We start from the raw sequence: 21392 nt of genomic DNA, 5'->3' as shown, positions 1-21392 counted from the left end.
TAGCATAGAGGGCTGTCAGAGGTTACAGCGGGACATAGATAGGATGTCTCGTTGGGCTGGGAAGTGGCAGATGCAGTTCAACCCAGATAAGTGTGAAGTGGTTCATTTTGGTAGGTCAAATATGATGGCAGAGTATAGTATTAATGGTAGGACTCTTGGCAGTGTGGAGGATCAGAAGGATCTTGGGGTCTGAATCCATAGCACGCTCAAAGCAGCTGCACAGGTTGACTCTGTGGTTAAGAAGGCATATGGTGTATTGTCCTTCATCAATCATGGAATTGAATTTAGGAGCCGAGAGGTATTGTTGCAGCTATATAGGACCCTGGTCAGACCCCACTTGGAGTACTGTGCTCAGTTCTGGTCGCCTCACTACAGAAAGGATGTGGAAACCATAGAGAGGGTGCAGAGGAGATTTACAGGGATGCTGTCTGGAATGTGGAGCATGCCTTATGAAAGCAGGTTGAGGGAGCTCGGCCTTTTCTCCTTGGAGTGACAGAGGATGAGGGGGGACCTGATAAAGGTATATAAGATGATGAGAGGCATTGATCAGGTAGATAGTCAGAGGCTTTTCCCCAGGACTGAAATGGTTGCCACAAGAGGACATAGGTTTAAGGTGCTGGGGAGGAGGTATAGAGGAGATGTCAGGTGTGTTTTTTTTACTCAGAGTGGTGAGTGCGTGGAATGGGCTACCGGCAACGGTGGTGGACGCGGATACGATGGGTCTTTTAAGAGACTGTTGGATAGGTACGTGGAGCTGAGTAAAATAGAGGGCTATGGGTAAGCCTAATAATTTCTAAGGTAGGGACATGTTCAGCACAGCTTTGTGGGCCGAAGGGCCTGAATTGTGCTGTGTTTCCTAAATAACTTTATGATAGAAGAGAGATCTTGACGAGGTGGCTAAGAATAGTTAGACCTTGAATCTACTGCAGCAATGCCCTGGCATGCATACATTAAAATATATTTTAAGTACATGATTGTTAGAAATAGGATCTCAATGTATTTCAGAAATAATCTGGGCTTATTTTAAAATAATTATTTAAACCTATTGATACATAATGAAGATTACGGTAAAACGGTTTAGCCATGAATAGTTATCTTTCCCTCCTCCAACTGTAGCTTGATAAATAAAAGCCCATATAAGTATACAAACATTTTAAAAAAAAATAGTTGAATAAGGAATATTTCCATTTCTGTTTTTCTGCATTCCTTTAATTCCCATTGAAATCAATGTAGTCGTGGATTCTATGCCTGGTCAAATCTTTTGCTAGATTTAACTGCTAATTTCCCAATTGTAATTACTAGAAAATCTCAGTTATAATACTTCTTGACATGTGGCATTCATTACTGCAGATTAAGTTCAAGGCTTCCACATTTCTCTGCAAATCTGCAGCTTGGATTTAACTATTCCTAACCACTGGCGTTCATCAACGGTACATGAGTACCTAGGTTTGAGTGAAAATCTGCTAGTGCATCATGAAATTGGTTGGCCAAGTTTTGAAGTTAGTTTTCGTAAAGTGATGGCTTTCTTCTGTTTGTTCAACCCTTAATAAATTTTCATATATATTAGAATTTTTTGATGAGAATTTAGTATTGCCATGAAGGACGTTGTGCAGATAAGTTCAGGGAGCAAGACCTTGTGATCGCTCCTGAATTTTGGATTAATATATGCAAAAATGGATGATCCTCTGCATAAAGTTACAAGCAATGTGTTCTTTGGTCAATCACGTTGATGTGTGCATGCATTCATCTACCCACACACTTTGTTCCCTGCCCAATTAGAAACGTCCTTTTCCCCCCTCTTATTTTCTGCATTGAGAACTGCTAACAAGAAATAGGTACTCTGTTTTCTAGCTGCCGTGTTAACTGCTATACCTTCATTGTAAAGAGGATATTAAAATGTTGTTCCATACATGGTCATCTCCCACTTTGAGTACACATTCCACAATATTTTTGATAAGCAAATGTTGCTTTTCATTGAACCTGACAGCTGATTTGATCATCTTGATCTTTAATACATATTTGGTTTACTGATATTGTTTCTTTTTTCCACCCTCTCTTTCTGGTCTCTGTAGTTCCATCTGAAACAGGTAATTCTGTTTACTTTTTGTTTTAGAATATGTGCATATGTTAACGCTATCCCTTTTGTTTTCAAACTGATTCTGAGCTTAACTTTTGCTTATAAACTGCTTAAAGAGGCAGTAAATGTTAGAAAACATTGCATGTTCAATCCAAGTGACCGTCAAACTACTAAAACAAAATCGTAATTGCTCCAAGAAAAATTCACTTGATTTCTACTCTGAATTACTTGTGACTTTTTTTTACTTAAACAAGTTCTGCAATGCCACCTTCAACTTGGTGAACACAAATTAAAATAGAAAATATTCTATGAATACCTCTTTGCATTGTGTTAAATAATTTTAATGAAAGTCAAGAAGACGCTTACGTAAAATTATGTAATTGTACAAAGGTTATTATTTTCAACTGCAAAATTAAAGGTGATGGTATAAAATAACTTGTATTTTAAGAACCTCTTTGTACTTGACATCTTAAAATTTTGAGCTGGTTAAATCAGTAAACTTGGGACTTTGGTGAATTAGTTTGATTTAAAAGAAATCTTGCACGGACACTTGTACTGTTCAGGTGGGAATAGGATAGAAATGTCACAGTATGGCATAATTTTGCCAAATTACATTGGACTTTAAGAAAAGTTACTACACCACCTGGTAAAATTGTAAGCACTAAAACTGGCAAGTGAGCAGAAGCTTTACTTCCATTTTGACACATCTTTAGCTTTTGTGGCATAAAAACTAGTCTTTTGAGAAACAATACAAATACTGTACAAAAATTTGCCGTAAAAATACTGAACACTCCACAAATTGCTGTAAAAGGATGGAGAATTTCTGGTATTTTATACAGCTACTTGTTGGGGCATTGATTTTGCTAGAGTAAAACAAGAAACCATTTGTTCAACACGTTTAGTTAATCTGCATTGCACTTTACTTTGATCGTTGTGTTCTAAAGGGTATTGCTTTTGTTTTTAAGGAAGTAGCCTACAATATTTTGTAAGATTTTTTTGATTGCAAGTACTGAATTTTGGCTTATTCCCAAGGAAATAAAATCTGTCTTGAGCTTAAAGTTAAGTTCTTGCAACATTTTCATTGCCATGACCTAGCCAAACAATCCTAAGTGACACTTTCACAGTTCAATAGAATTAGAGTATGGATGTCATGTCATGCACCTTGTGTTGCCTATTTCCATCTTATGGTGAACCTTGAATTTATTGTTGCTGTGTATTGATAAAATTATTTACATTGGCTTGTATATTAGAATTACTTGCAAGGCTTGCTGTGTTTTATAATGTATACAAATTTTAACTTGCCATTTTAATGGAAAGAGGAATCTCAGATATTTGAAAGAGAAAGCAATTGCAGGGTTATGGGAAAAGAGTTTAGGAATGGGACAGACTAGACTGCTTTCACAGAGCTGTTGTGGAATTGATGGCTTGAATGTGCTTTAAGGACACTAAATGTTGAGGTAAGCAAAGCACCTGTCGTATTTTGATTATAATCTGGAGTCTTGTGAAAGAGGGGTTGATGTAGCCAGGTTAACTGTATAAATAACACTCAATAAGGAGCATCATTTAGTGAATTGGAAAATAGTCAACTGTAGCAAATTTATCTTGCCTTCCAAATCTAGTAAAACAACATTGATAACGTGTTCATGATACTATATTGTTTTATATCTGAGATTGTTACATTAGCAGAATGTATTCAGTGGAAGGGAAGCATTCTTGCAAATAAATAAAATAATAATCCCTCAGAACTGGCAGTAAATTATCACATCACTGAGGCTTGCCTGCATTTGGGACATGGCACATTTGTAATTTGCCAACTACCGGCACGGTAGTGTAGCAGTTAGCGCAACGCTATTACAGCGCCAGCGATTGGGGTTCAATTCCTGTCGCTGTCTATAAGGAGTTTGCACGTTCTTCCATGTCTGCGTGGGTTTCCTCCAGGTGCTCCGGTTTCCTCCCACATTGCAAAGACCTACAGGTAGGTTAATTTGGGTTTAAAATGGGCGGCGTGGACTTGTTGGGCCGGAAGGGCTTGTTACCACGCTGTAAATAAAATTAAAAGAAAATTTAAATTTAGAAAATTTAAAGCAGATGCAGCACCAGTTATAGTTCTTATTTCCTTTTTTAAAAAGTAGCTCATTTTCTCATCAAAAGCTAGCTACCTATGGACTAACTCAAGTTCTCTGCAACTTGCAGTGTTTTCATTTTATTATTATTATCATGATATTGTCCTATCTATCATGACAGCAAAGGAGGTCATTTGACCCATTCAGTCCATTCTGGCCTCAGAGCAATCCCAACAATCCCCCATTTATTTATTGGTAACCTGTTCTCTCACATGCCCATCAACTCTACCCTGATTTCCTTCCTACCCATTTACACCAGAGGCAATTTTCAGTCGCCACCAACCATCATGCCCTTAGGATGTGAAGGAAACAGGGTGAACCTCAGAGCTGACCTACGTGAACACATGGAGAATTTACAAAAATCCACACAGACAGCATTCAAGGTCAGGATCAAATCTGAATCTCTGGGATATGAGGTAGCAGTTACTCTCCGTAGACTTCCAAAGGATCAAAATTTGGGCAGCCTGATCTTGGCATCCTGCTGTGGTTTTTCTCCAAATGGCTAAATAATGGGGTTTCATTATGAGATTCCATAATATCTCACAGTTACATTACTTTGCTAGAAGAAATTGGCTGCACCACACTGTCTCCTGACTACCTAAGTCAGATAGTCAGTGAAGTGGAATGGACTGAAATGAGAGGATGAAACCAAGAGAAACATTTCTGTAAAATGTTCATTGTCGTTCAGTTAAGGCTCTTGAAGCACACTTCATTTACAACAGGTGCTTGTATGCAGTTGTAAGGAATGTGAAATAGGATTACGTTTCAATAAAATTAAGGGTATCAGCATGATCCATTGGGATGAAGCTTTGATCTCTGTCCTTCATAATCAAGGAATCCCTTGGATTACTTTCCAGGCTTGGTCACTGAATGAGCATCTTGGTGTAGGATCATGTTTCAATGTTGTATTAAAATTGGGGCTGCTTTAATATTTTGAAAATCAAAAGATTGCGGTATCTGGAAATCTAAAATAAAAACATTGTTGGAAATATTTAGCATGTCAGGGAAGAGAAACAGAGTTGATGTTTCAGGTTGATGAGTCTTCGTAAGAACTGGGAAGGAAAGAAAAAAGCTTGTTGAACTGTCTCTGATAGGGTAAAACTGGGGTGACCAAGGGGATAAGCTGTAAACGAGGCTATATGGTCAATGAGTGAATGAATTTCAGTAAGATAGTTTGTTGAAATGTTCATGGCTGATCCCCTTAAATCTTCATTTTTCTGTTAGTGACTTTTTCATTGTTTTAGGTTGTTTAGATTTTTCATTTTGAGCTCTGGCAGACTTTATTACTTTTTCCAGTCATACTAAGTTTCTTTTCCTGCCAAATTTCTCCTCTCAAATCCTCAAGGCACTGACTCTTGGGTTACCCTTCTGTTGGAACAGGGTTATTTTCTGTGCTCCTTGATACTGAATGTTAACTGTTTACTTGACCAGTTGCACTCCAAGGTTGCCCTCCCCTGGCAGTCACTGATATACAGTTTACAATAAGGGTCTTTAGACTCTGTCCATGAAATTATTTTTGGCTAATCTCTTTTCCCCTTTGTGTTTGCCCAGGAGACCCAAGACTGATAGTATGCGTCAGACATCTGAAAACTGGAATTGTCTGATATTCAGTTAAATGAAATTTGGACATATTTCTCTAAGTACTGGGGCAGTGAGCTTGGTACTGGTTCATGGTAGCATTCTGGACTAGTTTAAAGCATTTGCTCCTTTGTTTACAATGGCACACCAGTCTAGTTCCCATGCTCTGAGTCCATCTGCACAAGCCTCAATCCAAATGGTCCAACCTCTTCCACCTCTGTGATTTCCTTTCTTTTTGCCTTCAGTCATATTAAAAAGGCACTTTCGTGTAGCACTGTTAAAAGGAAGCAGAATTCATTGTCTGTTTGCTGAGAACAAAAATATTTTTTCTCAAAACAATACATACATAATCCAAAATACAGAAAAATCTGAAATCTGGCTTGATCTCATTCCTGAGGATGCTGGATTTTGCACGTGTGATCTGTAGTACCCAATATTTAGACTTATTAGTTACAGTCTGCGTAAACTCTGCACTTTGTCATGCAATAAACTGAGCAATGCCTATATTTTCCCATTCATGGTTTCTATGTCAGTAGTTTTAATGTTAAGGCCAAATGCTTTCCTGCTTTTATAAACATCACCACTGGTTGCTCTTGTATCTCATCTCAATCAGATTATGGAATGCTTTCAGGAAACAGGCTGGTACTCTTCTAAGATGAAAGGAAATTTAGTGAAACTAACATTGTACCAAAAATAGATTAACCATGGGCATGCCAGGTGATATGATCTTCAGAACTGTCAAGTCAGCAGCAACATGATTGGCTGACTTTTAACCTATAAAATTTGACTAGCTGCTTTCCATGGTGGACCTCCCTGACATTCACAAACTTTTATGAGCTTAATGAGGATGATCATTCCTGTGGCTGGAGTTTTGGGAACTAGGGGTCACAGTCTGAAAATAATGGGTTCGCCATTCGGGACAGAGGTGAGAAGGAATTTCTTCACCCAGAGTAGTGAAACTTTGAATTCTCTACCCAAAAGGATGTAGCAGCTCGGCTAGAAACTGCAGAAGTAGATAAAACTAGAGAACATAGGTTTTAGGGTAAGAGGTAAGAGATTTAGAGGGGATATGAGGGAGACCACCTTCACCAAGAGAGTGGCGAGTACCTGGAATGCACTGAGAGTGGTTGAAGCTGAGTTGCTGACACCATTTAAAATGTCTCTAGATGAGCATTGAATTGCTTGGGCATAGAGGGCTTATGGACCATGGGTTGGGCAATGGAATTAATATGGAAGGGTGTCCACTGGTTGGCATGGACATGTTGGGCTGAATGTTTTCATGCTGTACAATTATATGATTCTAAGGTTGTCATCTGGTTTCACTTTTCTTCCATCCTTTGAATAACATCTGGGAGGCACATGATTACAGCAATGATTGCCCCCACTTTTCCCTATATGGGTTACCTTGGCTTCTGCCCAGAATTTCTTACTTGGCATGGCTTGAGTTGGAGAACCTAGAGATGGGTCCAAACCTGTATCTTTCCATTATTAAGTATATTTTACTATCTAATGTGGTGTCTCCACAACATCTTTGAATCCTCTTTGCAAATGACTTTGTTTTCAAAGATGAAAATTACAAATATAAATGGCATTACTTATCTGCTTGTAGTGCTTTTATTATATTGAATAGAAACTTGCTCTTGTCTTTCGCATTCCTCATTTAAATGAGGTGAATTGTCTGTGATATAATAGCAACCAGGATTTCTTCATTTACACATTTTAGTCTCCAAATTTCTAATTGATCCTGTCATTTTTCAGTAGAATTGGCATTGTATGTACGCACTCTGCCCCCAGTGCAATGTATAATGCATAAAACAATTCCTAGTAATTCAACTTTATTAGTTTGGTGCATAAAATTTAATAACTAAATTTATATAATCACTATCCTACTTTAATTAGTATTTCTATGGTCTCCAACCACTATATTGGTACAGCTGGATAAAAAGTAATTTTAATTCCATAAGTATCTGAGGTGATACTTTAAGTTATTTGATACAGTAAGTTAACATGTTGGCTTTTTTAAAACAAACTGTTAATTTATTTCCTGTTTCAGATGCGTTTACTGATGCTGCCATTGGCTCTAGACTAAATGGTGAGCACAAAGATAAAGATCTAGAACCATGGGATGGTGGTGATAGTACCAATGAAGATTTGGAAGCTCTGGAAGCAGATGTGGTAATTTTTTTATTTTTAACCCTTTAGATGAAGACTAAACTGAAATAGTCAAAATATAATTTAAATTACACCATTGCATACACTAGTTGCACTGTACATTTCCTCAAAAACAAGTAAAATTATACAATTACAGCATTCAGTTTATTTGCATAGTTCTCCACTGTGATGTTAAGTTTTCACTAGGAGAATAGGGACTCTGTGAGCATGCAATCTTGCCTATATCTCCTCCACAGTCATGACGTGGTTTGCTTCACAGAGACACTGTAAAATCTATGGAATCAGTGCTATTGTACTGTTCCCGGCAGAGAGTTTTCTGTGGTCAAATGTTTTTGATTTGGATAGGGAAAAATGGCATAAAAGAGAATATTGCATATAAAAAGGGTAGTTTGAAGTATAAAATAGTTTTATATTCCAAAGATCAAAATAACCATTTTACCATGCCCAGAAAGGAAAGATCTAGGTAAAATATTATTGATTGTTCTAAGTCAAATATTGTTTGATTGCAAAGCCAGACTGCTTTCTGATAAAATGATTGGGTTTATTATAAATTGATAAAGGAATCAAATAACTGATTCTTTGATGAAGCTGGAGCCAAAAGAATTTAGCTAGAATTAATGATTTTGAATCTGTTCCATTTACTATTTTGTTTTAAAAGACTGTTTTTCAATTAAGTACATGGTGGAGATGAGGCTTTAATTTTCCTTTTTTTTTTACTGTACTCTCACATCAATAATGTAAGGTTGTATATAACTCAAAATGTTGTTTGCTTAAATAAAGCGTGTTTTTTTGGTGCAACTTCCATAATCTAATTGGATATTGAATAACTTAAGAGTTATCTACTTCGGCTTCTGCTAGATTTAATTAGTATTATATTCTAAAAACAAAATTGAGAGCTGGAAATTATTTGTCTCAATGTACCAGGATCAGATTTATTATCACTGAGATATGACGTGAAATTTGTTGTTTTATGACAACAGTACAGTACAAAGACATAAACATTTATAAATTACAAAAATAAAAAAAGGAATAATGAGATAGTGTTCATGGATCATTCAGAAATCTGTTGGCAGTGGGGACGAAGCTGTTCCTGAATCGTTGAGTTTGGGTCTTCAGGCTCCTGTACCACCTCCCTGATGGTAGTAACGAGAAGAGGGCATGTACCGGATGGTGAAGATCCTTAATGATGGATGCCGCCTTGAGGCACAGCCTCTTGAAGATGTTTTCAATGGTGGGGAGGGTTGTGCCCGTGATTGAGCTGGCTGAGTCTATAACCTTCTGCAGCCTCTTGAGATTCTGTGCATTGGAGCCTCCATACCATTCTGTGATGCAACCAGTCAGAATGCACTCCACCGTACATCTATAGAAATTTGTAACTGTCTTTGGTGACATACCAAATCTCCTCAAGCTCCTAACAAAGTAGATCCGCTGGCATGCCTTCATGATTGCATCAATGTATTGGACCCAAGATAGATGAGGTGTTGACATCCAAGAACTTGAAGCTGCTCACCCTTTCCACCACTGACCCCTCAATGAGGACTGGTGTGTGTTCTCCTGACTTTCCCTTCCTGAAGTCCATAATCAGTTCCTTGGTCTTGCTGACTTTGAGTGCGAGGTTGTTGTTGTACAAGTATAAATCTTGATGCAGTATTTTTTTTCCCTAGCTCTGAATCAGAAGGGTTGAAATATTTCATAATGATTACTGTGGCCTAGTAAAACATTAAATTAAGTTTATTAATATCTGAATTGTGTCTTTTGTAAATAGTTTCTATCAAAATAAGTTCCACGTACCTCTTCACAATAGCACTTTTGGACCAACCTTTTAAAAGTCAAAAGTTGAGAACATTTTGGCCATTTGATTCAAAACATTTTCTAATGTATTCCTATTAGTAACACCACATAAATCTTATTTCCTGGACAAATCAATGTGTCGTGGTCTGTTGTAAAGTTTCCCCCTATTTATCTGTCCCTTGTATCATTAACGTTTAAATGTCATAGGGTCATCTGAATAACAGAAAACTGATCGATTGTCACCTTGCTCCTCATGGTTTCTGTGTTTAACCTAATCTTGAATGCAGTATTATTTTCTTTCTAGGCAATCCCTCAGGATTGAGGATGACTTGTTTCTATTATAGTTTTGAAGAAAATGTTGAAATTTATTAACAGATAATTTTAATAGCTAAATTTATGTGTATAGTTTGCAGTTCTTTTCCATTTGTTAATACATAATTCCATTTTACTGATGGTTTTCATTCTTAATATTTTAATTTGATATAACTTCTGCTGATGGGTCCAGAGAAATGTTCTATACTATTAGGAAGATGGCAATAAATCTGACTGTCATTCTCCTGAGTGTGGCTTTATGTCTGCAGCTTTTAATCCAAAATTTCAAAAAAAAAATACAACTTTATAATTGTTATTGAAAATTGTTTCCTTTTGCCTGAGTTAATTTCTTCAGCTATTGCTCTTTATTCTTTCCTTCCATTGCAGTTTTAATGCAATTGTATTTAAGAACCATCTTAATCATTCTCAACTCACAATTGAATTGGACAAATTCTTCTACAACAGTGCTACTCTTTCCATTCTTAGAGAAAGCAAATTCTTTCTTTAAAAAGCAGTGGCACTTTATAATAGGAAAGAGTGGCTTACAAATTCATTGGCATCTGGGCTAGAGCGCTAAAAAGTCATTATGTAGAATATTAGCCCATGTTTTGATCGTGAACCAATTTGGCTTGGGTTTCATACATTTCTGAGGCGCCAATACATTTCTTTTGTGTACTGCACTATTGCAGAGGACATGAAGGAAAGTTAGTTAAGTTCAGGGAGTTGTGGGGAAAGAGAGGGTTTGGCAGTCAGTTTAGGTCTTCTGAGATTAGGAGGATGGAGGCTGTGACGTTGTCAAGATGGATGGCATGTGGTGGTTGGGGAGTTGAATTAAAGTCAGGAGTTAGATTGGAAAGTTGACTGATGGGAGGGGTAGCAGGTCAGATTGTGGTTCAGAGTTGGGAGGTTTCCAGGGGATTGGATCCAAATTGAAGGGTAGGATTATGTGTGAAGAAGAGCACTGTGCCGTAACCTGCTCTGGATTATCTAATACTTTATGCATTTTATGGAATACTGAATTCTAATACTAGAGGGCATGCAGTTAAGGTGATAGGGGTAATTTTTTTTACCCAAAGTGGTGGGTGCCTGGAATGCGCTGCTATGGGTGGTAGTGGAGGCAAATGCAATAAAGACATTTAAGAGGTTCTTAGGCACGTGAATATGCAGAGAATGGAGAAATATGGACATTGTGTAGGCAGAGGGATTAGTTTAGACGTTTAATTAGTTTGGCAAAACATTATGGGCCGAAAGGCCTATTCCTGTGCTGTACTGTTATATAGTCCATATAAAATAATTTGCTTTGAGCCAGAGATTGCTATGCTGTAATTATGGTTTAGTCTGACATTTTAAAAGCTTGTACCTCTCGACAAAGCATAACATTTTCAGAGTATTTTGGAGTGGGAATTTTTTTTCTAAATACCTCATTGGTTATTTTACTGATTTTTTTTTTGCTGGAGAAGGCTGAAAAAGTTTGCACCGTTTAGAGGCTCACCAACAACAGCTTCTTAATTTCCACAATTCATTGCAAGTGTGTATACTCCAGAAGTTGTTAATTTCATGGCATAATGCTGACAGTTTCACAATAATTACATCTGCAAAATCGGGATGGCACACTGGTGCAGCAGAAAGTGTTCTGGTGACCAGGGTTTGATACTGACCTTCAGTGCTGTATGTGCACTTTCTCCATGACTGCATGTGTTTTGCTGAGTACTGTGGTTTCCTTCCATGTCTCAACGAAGTGCTGGTAGGTAATTGGCTGCTGTAAATTGTCCTAAGTGTAGGTTGGTGGCAAAAAAATTGGGGGAATTGATGGGCATGTAACAGAGAATGGGTTATAGGGAAATAAGTGGAGGAATGGAACTGATAGGATTGCTCTGAGAGCCAATCTAGACCACTTCAAATATAGGAAGAAGATAAAATGCATATTGACATTAGTAATTGAGCAGTATTTACATATAATTACCTTTTTGATACTTTTTTTTAGCTATTCATTTGAATGGGAATAAAGGAGTAGCAACCTTTGTGTCTCATGACAATAAGGTTGAGCTTCAGTAGGTATCAATGGAAGAGCAAATAATTTGATTATCATTTAGCATTTAGTTAATATTTTAAAAAAACTTTTGCCAGCTATTTTTGCTGAAAATTTAAATCTGTTGGAAGGGTTTTTTTAAAACATAAATCCTATTTTTTTTCTGTCCTCAGTCTAATGGTTGGGATCCCAATGATATGTTTAGATTTAATGAGGAAACTTATGGAGTAAGATCAACCTATGACAGCAGTTTGTCTTCGTACACGTAAGTACACAAATTTCAATAAACTCTACATTTTTTTCTAAGCTGTACTGCTTGTAAAGCCTTCCATTCAGTATATCCAAATTGTCTGTTATCAACTTGAAAATTGAATGTGGACCATAGTGTTGAGAAAATCTGTATAGTTTATTGATGTCTGTGATATTCTTTAAAAGCTGAGCAGAAATGGTACATTGTTTCTTTATTTGCTCAGTACTTTTTTATTTATACAAAAGATGGTGCCTGTTCTTTCTAGTACTTTTGCACAAGAATGTTCAAAACTTTATTGCAACTTCCAAGTTACGACTAATTGCTTGCTTTGGTTTCCTTTTGCCATGTTAGTTTATTAAAACTGCATTGTTAGTTTTAACTTGAAGTACAATTCTACTTCAACTTTGCTTCCTTGCCAAGTAAAAATGAATAAAAAAATTGAAATTAATCCATATGGCAGATTCAAAAGGCACATTACCATCTAAGTGGAAAGAGACTATATATCTAAATGTATGTACGGGGGATCAAGCTGCTCTTGTGCACAAATCACGAAAAGTTAACAAGCAGGTGCAGCAAGAGGCTAAATGGCACTTGGCCTTTATTCCAAAGGGGTTTAGTTTAGAAATAGGGATGTTTTCTGTTACAATTGAAGAGGCCACACCTGGAGTACTGTGCACAATTTTAGTCCCCATACCTATGAAAGAATATAGTAACATTGGAGGAAGTCCAAAGGAAATTAGCCTGGTGAATCCATGGGATGAGAGGGTTGCCCTATCAAGGGAAGCTAAATGGTTTAGGTCTATATTCTTTGGAGTTTAGACTAGGGGTACAACAGGGGAGATGTTGAAATGTTTTCACTAGTGGGAGACACTTGAATGAGGGGACATGGTTTCAAGATCAGGGGCCAGTCATTTAAAACTGAGATGAATAGAAATTTATTCTCGCAAGTGGGAGTGAATCTCTAGAAGTCTCTATCCCACAGAGTTGTGCAGGCTAGCTCATTAGAAGTGGAGGTAGATATTTTTTTGAAAGATCAGGGGTTTGAGGGCTATGGGGAACTGGTGCAAGGGAGGAGTTGAGGTCCAATTTAGATCAGTTATGATCATATTTAATAGTGGGACAGGTTTGAGGGGCCAGGTAGCCTGATCCTGCTCATATTTTCTTGTGTTCTTGTCTGTTCCTTTTGCTTTTAGATATTTTTCAAACATTCCTGTTCCACTTGTAGGTTCTGAGAAATGTGCTTTTTCCTCAGTTCTATTCACATTGATTTGGTCTTTGATTTATCTAACATTTCTCCTGTTCATTTCCCACAGGGTACCTTTGGAAAGGGATAATTCTGAAGAATTTTTACGACGGGAAGCAAGAGCAGCTCAGCTTGCTGAAGAAATTGAATCAAGTGCCCAATATAAGGCAAGGGCTGCATTAGAAAACGATGAAAGGACAGAAGAGGAGAAATATACAGCTGTACAAAGATCTCCCAATGAGCGTGAAAGCCATGGTGTCAACTCTAGGTATTATCAATTTCAAGGCCAGAATATCTATATTGAACTACCTCAGTTGTAAAAGCTTGGGGGGAAAAAAATTGGAAGAAATGCCAGTTATAGTTCACCGTGTGTGTGTGTGTGTGTGTGTGTGTGTGTGTGTAATATCAAATTATTTTGTGTTTTATGTTGATCGAGGGGAAATGTGGTATAGGGCTCCCACGCTACTCTTTAGGACAGTGCCAGGACAGGTTTAACCTATGCTTGAGGTGACAGGCTGGGCATTGGTTTATCATCTCATTCAAGATGTGATGCTTTTTAAGTTATGAAGCCCTTTGATAGAATATGTATGGAAAAATTCTTTCCTCTAGTTGGGAAAATGAAGTACTAGACACAAAATTAATTGAGGGGAGATGTTTTGGGCAGAACTTATTTGATTACTAGTAGTTGGATTACAAAAATGTTTTGGCCACAAAGTGGTTGAGAGCTGGATAAATATTTTAATGAAAAGATAATAAATGGTTATAAGGATGTCTGTTGGATTAGTGTTGGATTGTTAGTTTTGGCAAAGTCATTGTGACGTTAATGTTTCTGTTGCTGTTAACTTTTATAGTTTTAGAAAATTGAATCAGTATGGGAAAAGAGAATTTCCAAGAATATGGAGAATCAGCAGGGAAATGAGGTTTGAGTGGGTGATTCCAAATGATGAGCCAGGATAGGCAGTGCTATTAAGGGTAAATGGTCTTCCTATGATTCTGTACTTTTAGGTTATTACTCATAATTTATTTCATTGAGAATCTACCCAAATTTTAAAAATGGGGATTTGTCTTAATACAAGAAGGTCAATGTATGAGAAATATTGTCAATCATTATAAAGTTCATTTTGTTTCTGTCCAAATGCAGTTGTTTATAAGCACAAATTAGCAGTGCCATTTAACATTAACATAACCAACACTACAAGTGTTACAAATATCTTGCAATTCTATCATAACGTTTAATGAGTCCTTAATAGTGCAGCAATTTGGTTTCTGGGCAATAGGTTTGAGTAGGGTTAACCATTCAGGATCTTGTCTGCTCTTCAGTAATCCCTGTTGAAAATGTATATTTGTGAACATCAGGTTAGAATGCATTTTCCTTGTGTCATGCCACCCATTGTTCTGGATCACATCTTTATAATGATGACTGGGGTATTTGATCCCTGAAGGACCAATGGCTCCCTGCTGATAGCAATCTTAATGCAGCTTGGTTGCTTGTCAGTTTATGCTGTAGTTATATTTATTAATTTAATCCAAGATAAAATGTATTCTTTCTGTCCTTCCCTCCTCCCCTGTCCTGCCCCACTTCCTCCCTCTAGAGAAAATAAGTACATTCCACCAGGCCAAAGGAATAGGGATGGAATGTCATGGGGAAGTACACGACAGCATTCACCCAGAATTGGACAATCTGGTTCAGGCCCACCACCTTCTCGAGCTGGATCTCATACATCAGATTACAGCCCTAATTCTGGAACAGACCAAAGAGTTGTGAATGGAGGCAAGTATTCGTATTTAACGTAAGGATGGGGCATTGATAAATATAACATTGTATATGCAGTCAGTACAATCTAAAAAATTCAGTAATGCAGCAATTAGTAGAAGTGAAAGTTTGTCAAAGTTCATTGGTGGGTTTTGATGAATATTTGTCTCCTTTATTTTGTGTACTGTAGTACTAAAATTCTGTTATTTAAAACCTGAAATTCTGTTATCATGGGTATTAGGTTGTTGTGGCAATTGAGCACATTTAAAGGTTGCTTATCATAATAGAAACGCTTGTTTGTTTTTCACTAATGGGTTCAGAATAATATTTTTTATTGGTTGACATACAGCACATTGACAAACATCCCCAGGTGGTGGAAAGTGATGATATTGTAGAATACAAAAGTTTTAGCGATTTTTGTTTTTTGTGTGTGTTTGTGTGTGTATATATCTATATATATCTATATATATATATATATATATATATATATATATATATATATATATATATATATATATACACACACACACAAGTACTACTTGTGCAATTTTTGTTTAAAAGTGTCAAATTTATGAGCTTGTTCGCAATTTATAATTCTCCAATTTTTATTAAATATGATTGTGTTTTTGTTGTAGTATTCAATGCTACACTTGTCTCTGCAAAATTACTTGTCCTAATGTTTATATTCTTAAAAATAGATTCTTCCCTTCTGTAAAGCTGGTCTTTAAATCTGTTTCATCTCAAATTATAAACCACATGGGAATCTTAGAGTTGGTATAAATGCAGACATAAAATCTTCAATTGTAATATGCTGTGAAGTACTTCCATAACAGCTATTTGGATTATTAAGCATTTCATCTGTGGCAGTGCCTTGGAATTGAAGGCTTGGTAGGTCATCTGAGGAATCCAATTCTGGCTGCACAAATTCTTCAGCACTGAGGGCACGTTGTTACTTAGGAGAGTGGGGTTTGGAGCCTGGGGCTGATCCCCTTCTGCTCCTCCCAGTGTCCCAGCTCAGCATGGAGGAGTTGGGCTTCAAAATGATGTGTACCTTAATTGATCTAACAGTACCATGCTTGGGAGTTAGTAGCTTGTTCTTCTCAGCCATTGGTGTTGATGCTTCCTGGCATGAGGGCAGTCTTGTGTGTCTTTGTATAACTGAATATCAAGCGTAGGTTTTTTTTCTCTAGTAACATTTGGTTTTAATTAGACTTGATTTCTCAAGGAATTTCTTGGGCAGTATCAGTAACATATTGTAAATGACAAGAATAGTTCTTCAATGTAATTACATATTGAAACTTCTAAATATTTGACAATAAAGAAATTTAAAATGGCAGTAAATTTAATGTCATGTTCACCTTTTAGTGTTTGATGACTATTTGCTTCTGTATTTTTTTTAAAAAAGCTACGTAGATCAAGGGAGTATGAATTTAATCCCTGTATTAGGATTTTATTAAAAGTGAACACAGGTGGATTCATTTTACTAAATGAATGAGGAGTAGGAGCAGGCCACTCAGCTCCTCCAGCAACAATAATTCATTCAGTCTTTTGATGAAAGGATGGTCAAAGTAGTTCCAAAGACTTGTGACTCTCAGAGAGAGAATTTCACCTTGTCAGTCAGGCCAAAAGGATATAAACATTAAAAACAGAAAATAGGGAGAGTAGGCTTTCAGCCACTCAGTATGATCATAGATGGTTGTCTATCTTCCTGTCTCCCCATATTCCATTGATGCCTTTCATGTCTGGAAATCTATATGTCTTAAATATATTCAAATCCTTCAGCTCTTACAGTTCCACAGGTTCACCATCCTCTGAGAAAAGAAATTTCTCCTCATCTTAGACCTAAATCCCTTGTCCTGTACCCTGCGACTGTGACTCATTGTTCTAGACACTTCAGTCAGGGAAAATATCGTTCCTGCATTCACTGTGTCTAGCCCTGTCAAAATTTTCTAGATTTCTATTAAATTCCCTTTCATTCTTCTAATCTCTAGTGAATAAACCTAGTCAAACTAATCCTTCCTCATTTGGGAGTCCTGTCATCCCAGATGTCATTGTGGTGAACTTTTGTTGTACATTCTATAGCAAGTATATCCTTTCTTTGGTAAGGAGATTAAAACTACACACAGTACTCTAGGTATGATTTCATCAAGGTCCTATATAAGTATATCAAGACATTCTTGCTCCTGTACTCAAATCTTCTTGTTTGGAGGCCAACATGTGACTTGCCTTCTTAAGTGCTTGCTATGCCTGCATGTTTGCTTTCTGTGACTAGTGCACAGGAACACCAAAGTCTCCACATACATCAAAACTTGCCAAAGTAACTCTTTTTTTTAAATATAATAAAAGCTGCCTTTCTATTTAACCTACAAGGTAGATAATTTCACATTTGTCCATGTTTTTACCCACTCGTTCATTTGAAATCGCTTTGAAACCTCTTTGCACACCCCTTGCAATTCACAATCCCATCCAGTATAGCGTCATCAATGAACATCCAAATATTATTCTGTTCCCCATCCAGGTCATTGACACTTTTTTTGAATTGTTGAGGTGCGAATACTAATTCCTGCAGTATCACATTGGTTATTGCCTGTCATCCCAAAAAATATTAATTTGTTCCTACTGTTGCCTGTCTGTAAACCAATTTTCAATCCATATCAATATGTTACTCACAATACCATGGAGTTTAATTTTACAGACTAGCCTTTTATGTGGGACTTTTATCAAAGGCCCACAGGTAAAAATCCAGGCACATCACCCACTGGTTTTCCATTATCTATTCTGCTGTGTCACATTTTTCCAAGTGTCCTCTTAATGCATCCTTATTGCCTCTAGCATTTTCCCACTACTAATGTTAGGCTATGGTTTCCTGCTCTCTCTCTCTCTCTCTCTCTCTCTCTCTCTCTCTCTCTCTCTCTTCCCCCCCCCCCCCCCCTTTTTTTTTTGAAATATAGTAGTCACATTTTCTACCCTCCAATCTGCAGGAAATATTCTATAATCTACTGAATTCTGGAAAATGATAACCAATGCATCCATTATTCCACAGCTCCCTTTTAGTTGCCTGAGATGCAAATTATCAGGCCCTGGAGTTTTGCCAGCTATCAGAAGTATTAATTTTTTGAGCTCTGTTTTCTTACTGATGCTCACTTCCTTTAAATCCTTGCCTTCATTAGGTTCTAGGTTCTCTAACATTTCTGGACAGTTACTTATGTCTTCAATGAAGACAGAAACAAAGTATATGTTTAAATGCTCTGCCATTTCCCTGTTTACCCCTTATGAATTCAGTTTTTGACTGTAGGGGCCTCCACCTGACTACAGTCTACATGTATGGCCCTTGCAAACTTGCACTCATACTCTAATTTCTTCCTCTCATTCATTCATTCTTTTTGACCTCCTTTGCTGAAATCTAAACTGCTTTCAGTTTTCAGGTTTGCAACTTTTGTCTAGCAATCCAGTATGACTTCAATTTGAATCTAATGTTATCTTGAACCACTATTGTTAGCTGTGGTTGGGTAACTTTTCCTGTTGTATGTATTTTTATAACAAGCGGGAGTGAATAACTATTATAATTGCTACATTTGTTCTTTTAAATCTAAGCCATTGAATATCCGTGTCATGCCTTTTAATGAAGCTTCCTAATCTGTTTTAGCCAACTCACTCCTCATACCTACATAGTTTTCTTAGTGTAGATATGGAACCCTAGGTTTGGTTTGAAGAATTCTATTATGGTCATTCTTCCCTACACAACAAGGCAATATCAATGCCAAATACCTGGTCATTAACATCCCCTTGGTCATCATTGTTGAGAAATTCATTTGGACTGGCTACATAAATTTTTTGTAGGGTAGGTCAGAAGCTGGTACCCCAGAGTCGGTGAGTCACTTTCTGGCATCCCACAGCCTCTGCACGGTCTATAAGTGCATAGCACCCATTTGAGTGGAAGAATGAAGTTCAAAGTCATTCAGGAACCTCAATCTCAGGTCAAAGCAGCTGCTTGATTTGTACTCTATCCAGCACTTTAAAGATTTATTCCTTCAGTTAGTATGTCGTTGGGGTTACAATTTATGTTGTCCACAAAATGCACTTCATTGGTGTCTCTGACAGCTCCTCAATCAGTGACCTCTATCATCATGAAGGATGAGAACGGCATAGGAACATCAACCTACAAATTTTTCAAATGGCACACCCCCATCATGATTTGGAAGTATATTGGTGTTCTTTTTTTTTTGTAGCAAGGTTGAAACCCTGAAACTCCAGTGGCAGTTTTGGGAGTACCTACATCAGATGGACTGCAGTAGTTCAGAAAGGTGGCATGCTGACCAAGTCAGTGAAGCCTGCATCCTGAAAAAATGAACAAGAGCTGTTATTATTCTTACTGGCATAATTAGGTTTCTTGAACAGAAAAATTTACCAAAACTGCTGTGAGAAAGAACTTTCTTCCTCTGTTTGTAGCTTTTAAATATTTCCAAAATGATGGAAAATTTTGAATTCATCACTCTTGTAACTTGCATTAAATAATCATTTGTATATTTTATTTTGTAGTCAATTAAATTGCTATTCTTCAATTTCCATCCAAAGGGATTTCTTAAATGACCCTCAAATCCTGTTGGACTCAAGTTAAATTAATAAATATTTCTACTAATAAGAAACTTATTTTTAAAAAATTTCTTTTTGCTTGCACTTAAGATTTTGTGCCACTAACTCTTGATGCAGCATTTCTGATATTTAATTATAATGCAATAAATGGTTGATGGAATACCATTTGTGGCAACTTGATGTAATGGTCAATTTATTAAATATTAGTCTGGTTTTTGATGCACATCAGGGTTGATATATATTTCCATTTATATCTTAATTCCATTCGTAATGTATCCTAACTTTTGCTTTGGAAATTCCTTGATAAATTGCATTGGTTTTTACAAAATGCGGCATATTACTTTTCATTATGCCAGTGCACTGTATATTGAAATACTTCTAAATATTTTTATATAGTATGCACTAATTTTAAGAATTGTTTGTGAGAAATCTTAATGCAAATCTATTGGCAATATGTACTATTTTGTAACTTCTATATAATATCATTTTCTGTTACTTGTATTATCATAATTTTCCTTAGTTTTTACTTTCCTTCATATCATTTGTCCTGTCAGGTGTTCCCTGGCCATCGCCTTGCCCATCTCCTTCCTCTCGCCCACCTTCTCGCTACCCATCAGCTCCCAACTCTCTTCCACTTCAGGCAGCCTCTCCTACCAGACCCCCCTCGCGGCCTTCAAGGCCTCCGTCTCACCCCTCCACTCATGGTTCTCCAGCTCCTGTCTCTACTATGCCTAAACGCATTTCTTCAGAAGGTACCATAGATAGTTTTGTTTGTTTATATTTGTTTAATTTCTATTACTTGGTTTATATTTTTTAAATTGTTTGAAAGTTAAACATTTAATCCATCTAACTCAATAGTTGCATTGTATTGAACCTGACTTTTCTTAAAAATTGCTATTTAATGTTATCATGTGTAAACAGTTGTATGGTTTGTTCATGATGAGCTTGCATGCTTAATTGTACATGATTACACAAAAAAAGTGACTTGGAAAAAGTAATTGATCTCCAGAGGATACTTCAGTTGGGTTAATTTTATGTGACACTGGTTGTGGAAGTATCATTGAGTTGCACTTGCAGATTAGATTTTTGGTAGAATGGGATTAAGGAAGAACAATACACCTTAAATGTTGTTCACAGATAAAAGCCATGAAAGATGATGGTATTTATGGACTTGTCAATAAACAGCACTTAGATACCTCTTTAAAGGAATCACATAAGGATAAAATTAGCCATGTAGAGGGGAAAAAAGAATTTAAATGGGAAATTTAGCATCATTCTTCCTGGCACAATACATTGGAGTTATATTATGAAATGAATTCAGTCTCTCATCCAAGTACTTGTAAATGTGCTAATGTGTCTCTGCCTTAATTACCCTTTCAAGCAGCGAATTCCAGATCCTTACCAATCATTGAGTGACACTTAGAAAATAATAATTTTGTTGAGCAGAATCAGCTTAGATTTATGAAAGGGA

General features: G+C 36.8%; 1 protein-coding gene across 2 annotated transcripts in view; it reads left to right on the top strand.

Annotated features, from left to right (window-relative positions):
- atxn2 (ataxin 2) overlaps positions 1–21392 on the top strand; it is an 87383-nt gene that overhangs the window by 39737 nt on the left and 26254 nt on the right. For both annotated transcript variants that reach the window (XM_052031961.1, XM_052031960.1), the window contains exons 6-9: positions 7832–7953; positions 12256–12347; positions 13646–13843; positions 15168–15346. In XM_052031961.1, the coding sequence (XP_051887921.1) occupies positions 7832–7953; positions 12256–12347; positions 13646–13843; positions 15168–15346 (591 nt within the window). The remainder of the gene's footprint in view (positions 1–7831; positions 7954–12255; positions 12348–13645; positions 13844–15167; positions 15347–21392) is intronic.

The sequence above is a fragment of the Pristis pectinata genome, chromosome 17, assembly GCF_009764475.1.
Source record: "Pristis pectinata isolate sPriPec2 chromosome 17, sPriPec2.1.pri, whole genome shotgun sequence".
NCBI classification, from domain to species: Eukaryota; Metazoa; Chordata; class Chondrichthyes; order Rhinopristiformes; family Pristidae; genus Pristis; species Pristis pectinata.
Note: the sequence above shows the minus strand (reverse complement) of the source record. Positions and strands in the feature narration are given on the sequence as shown.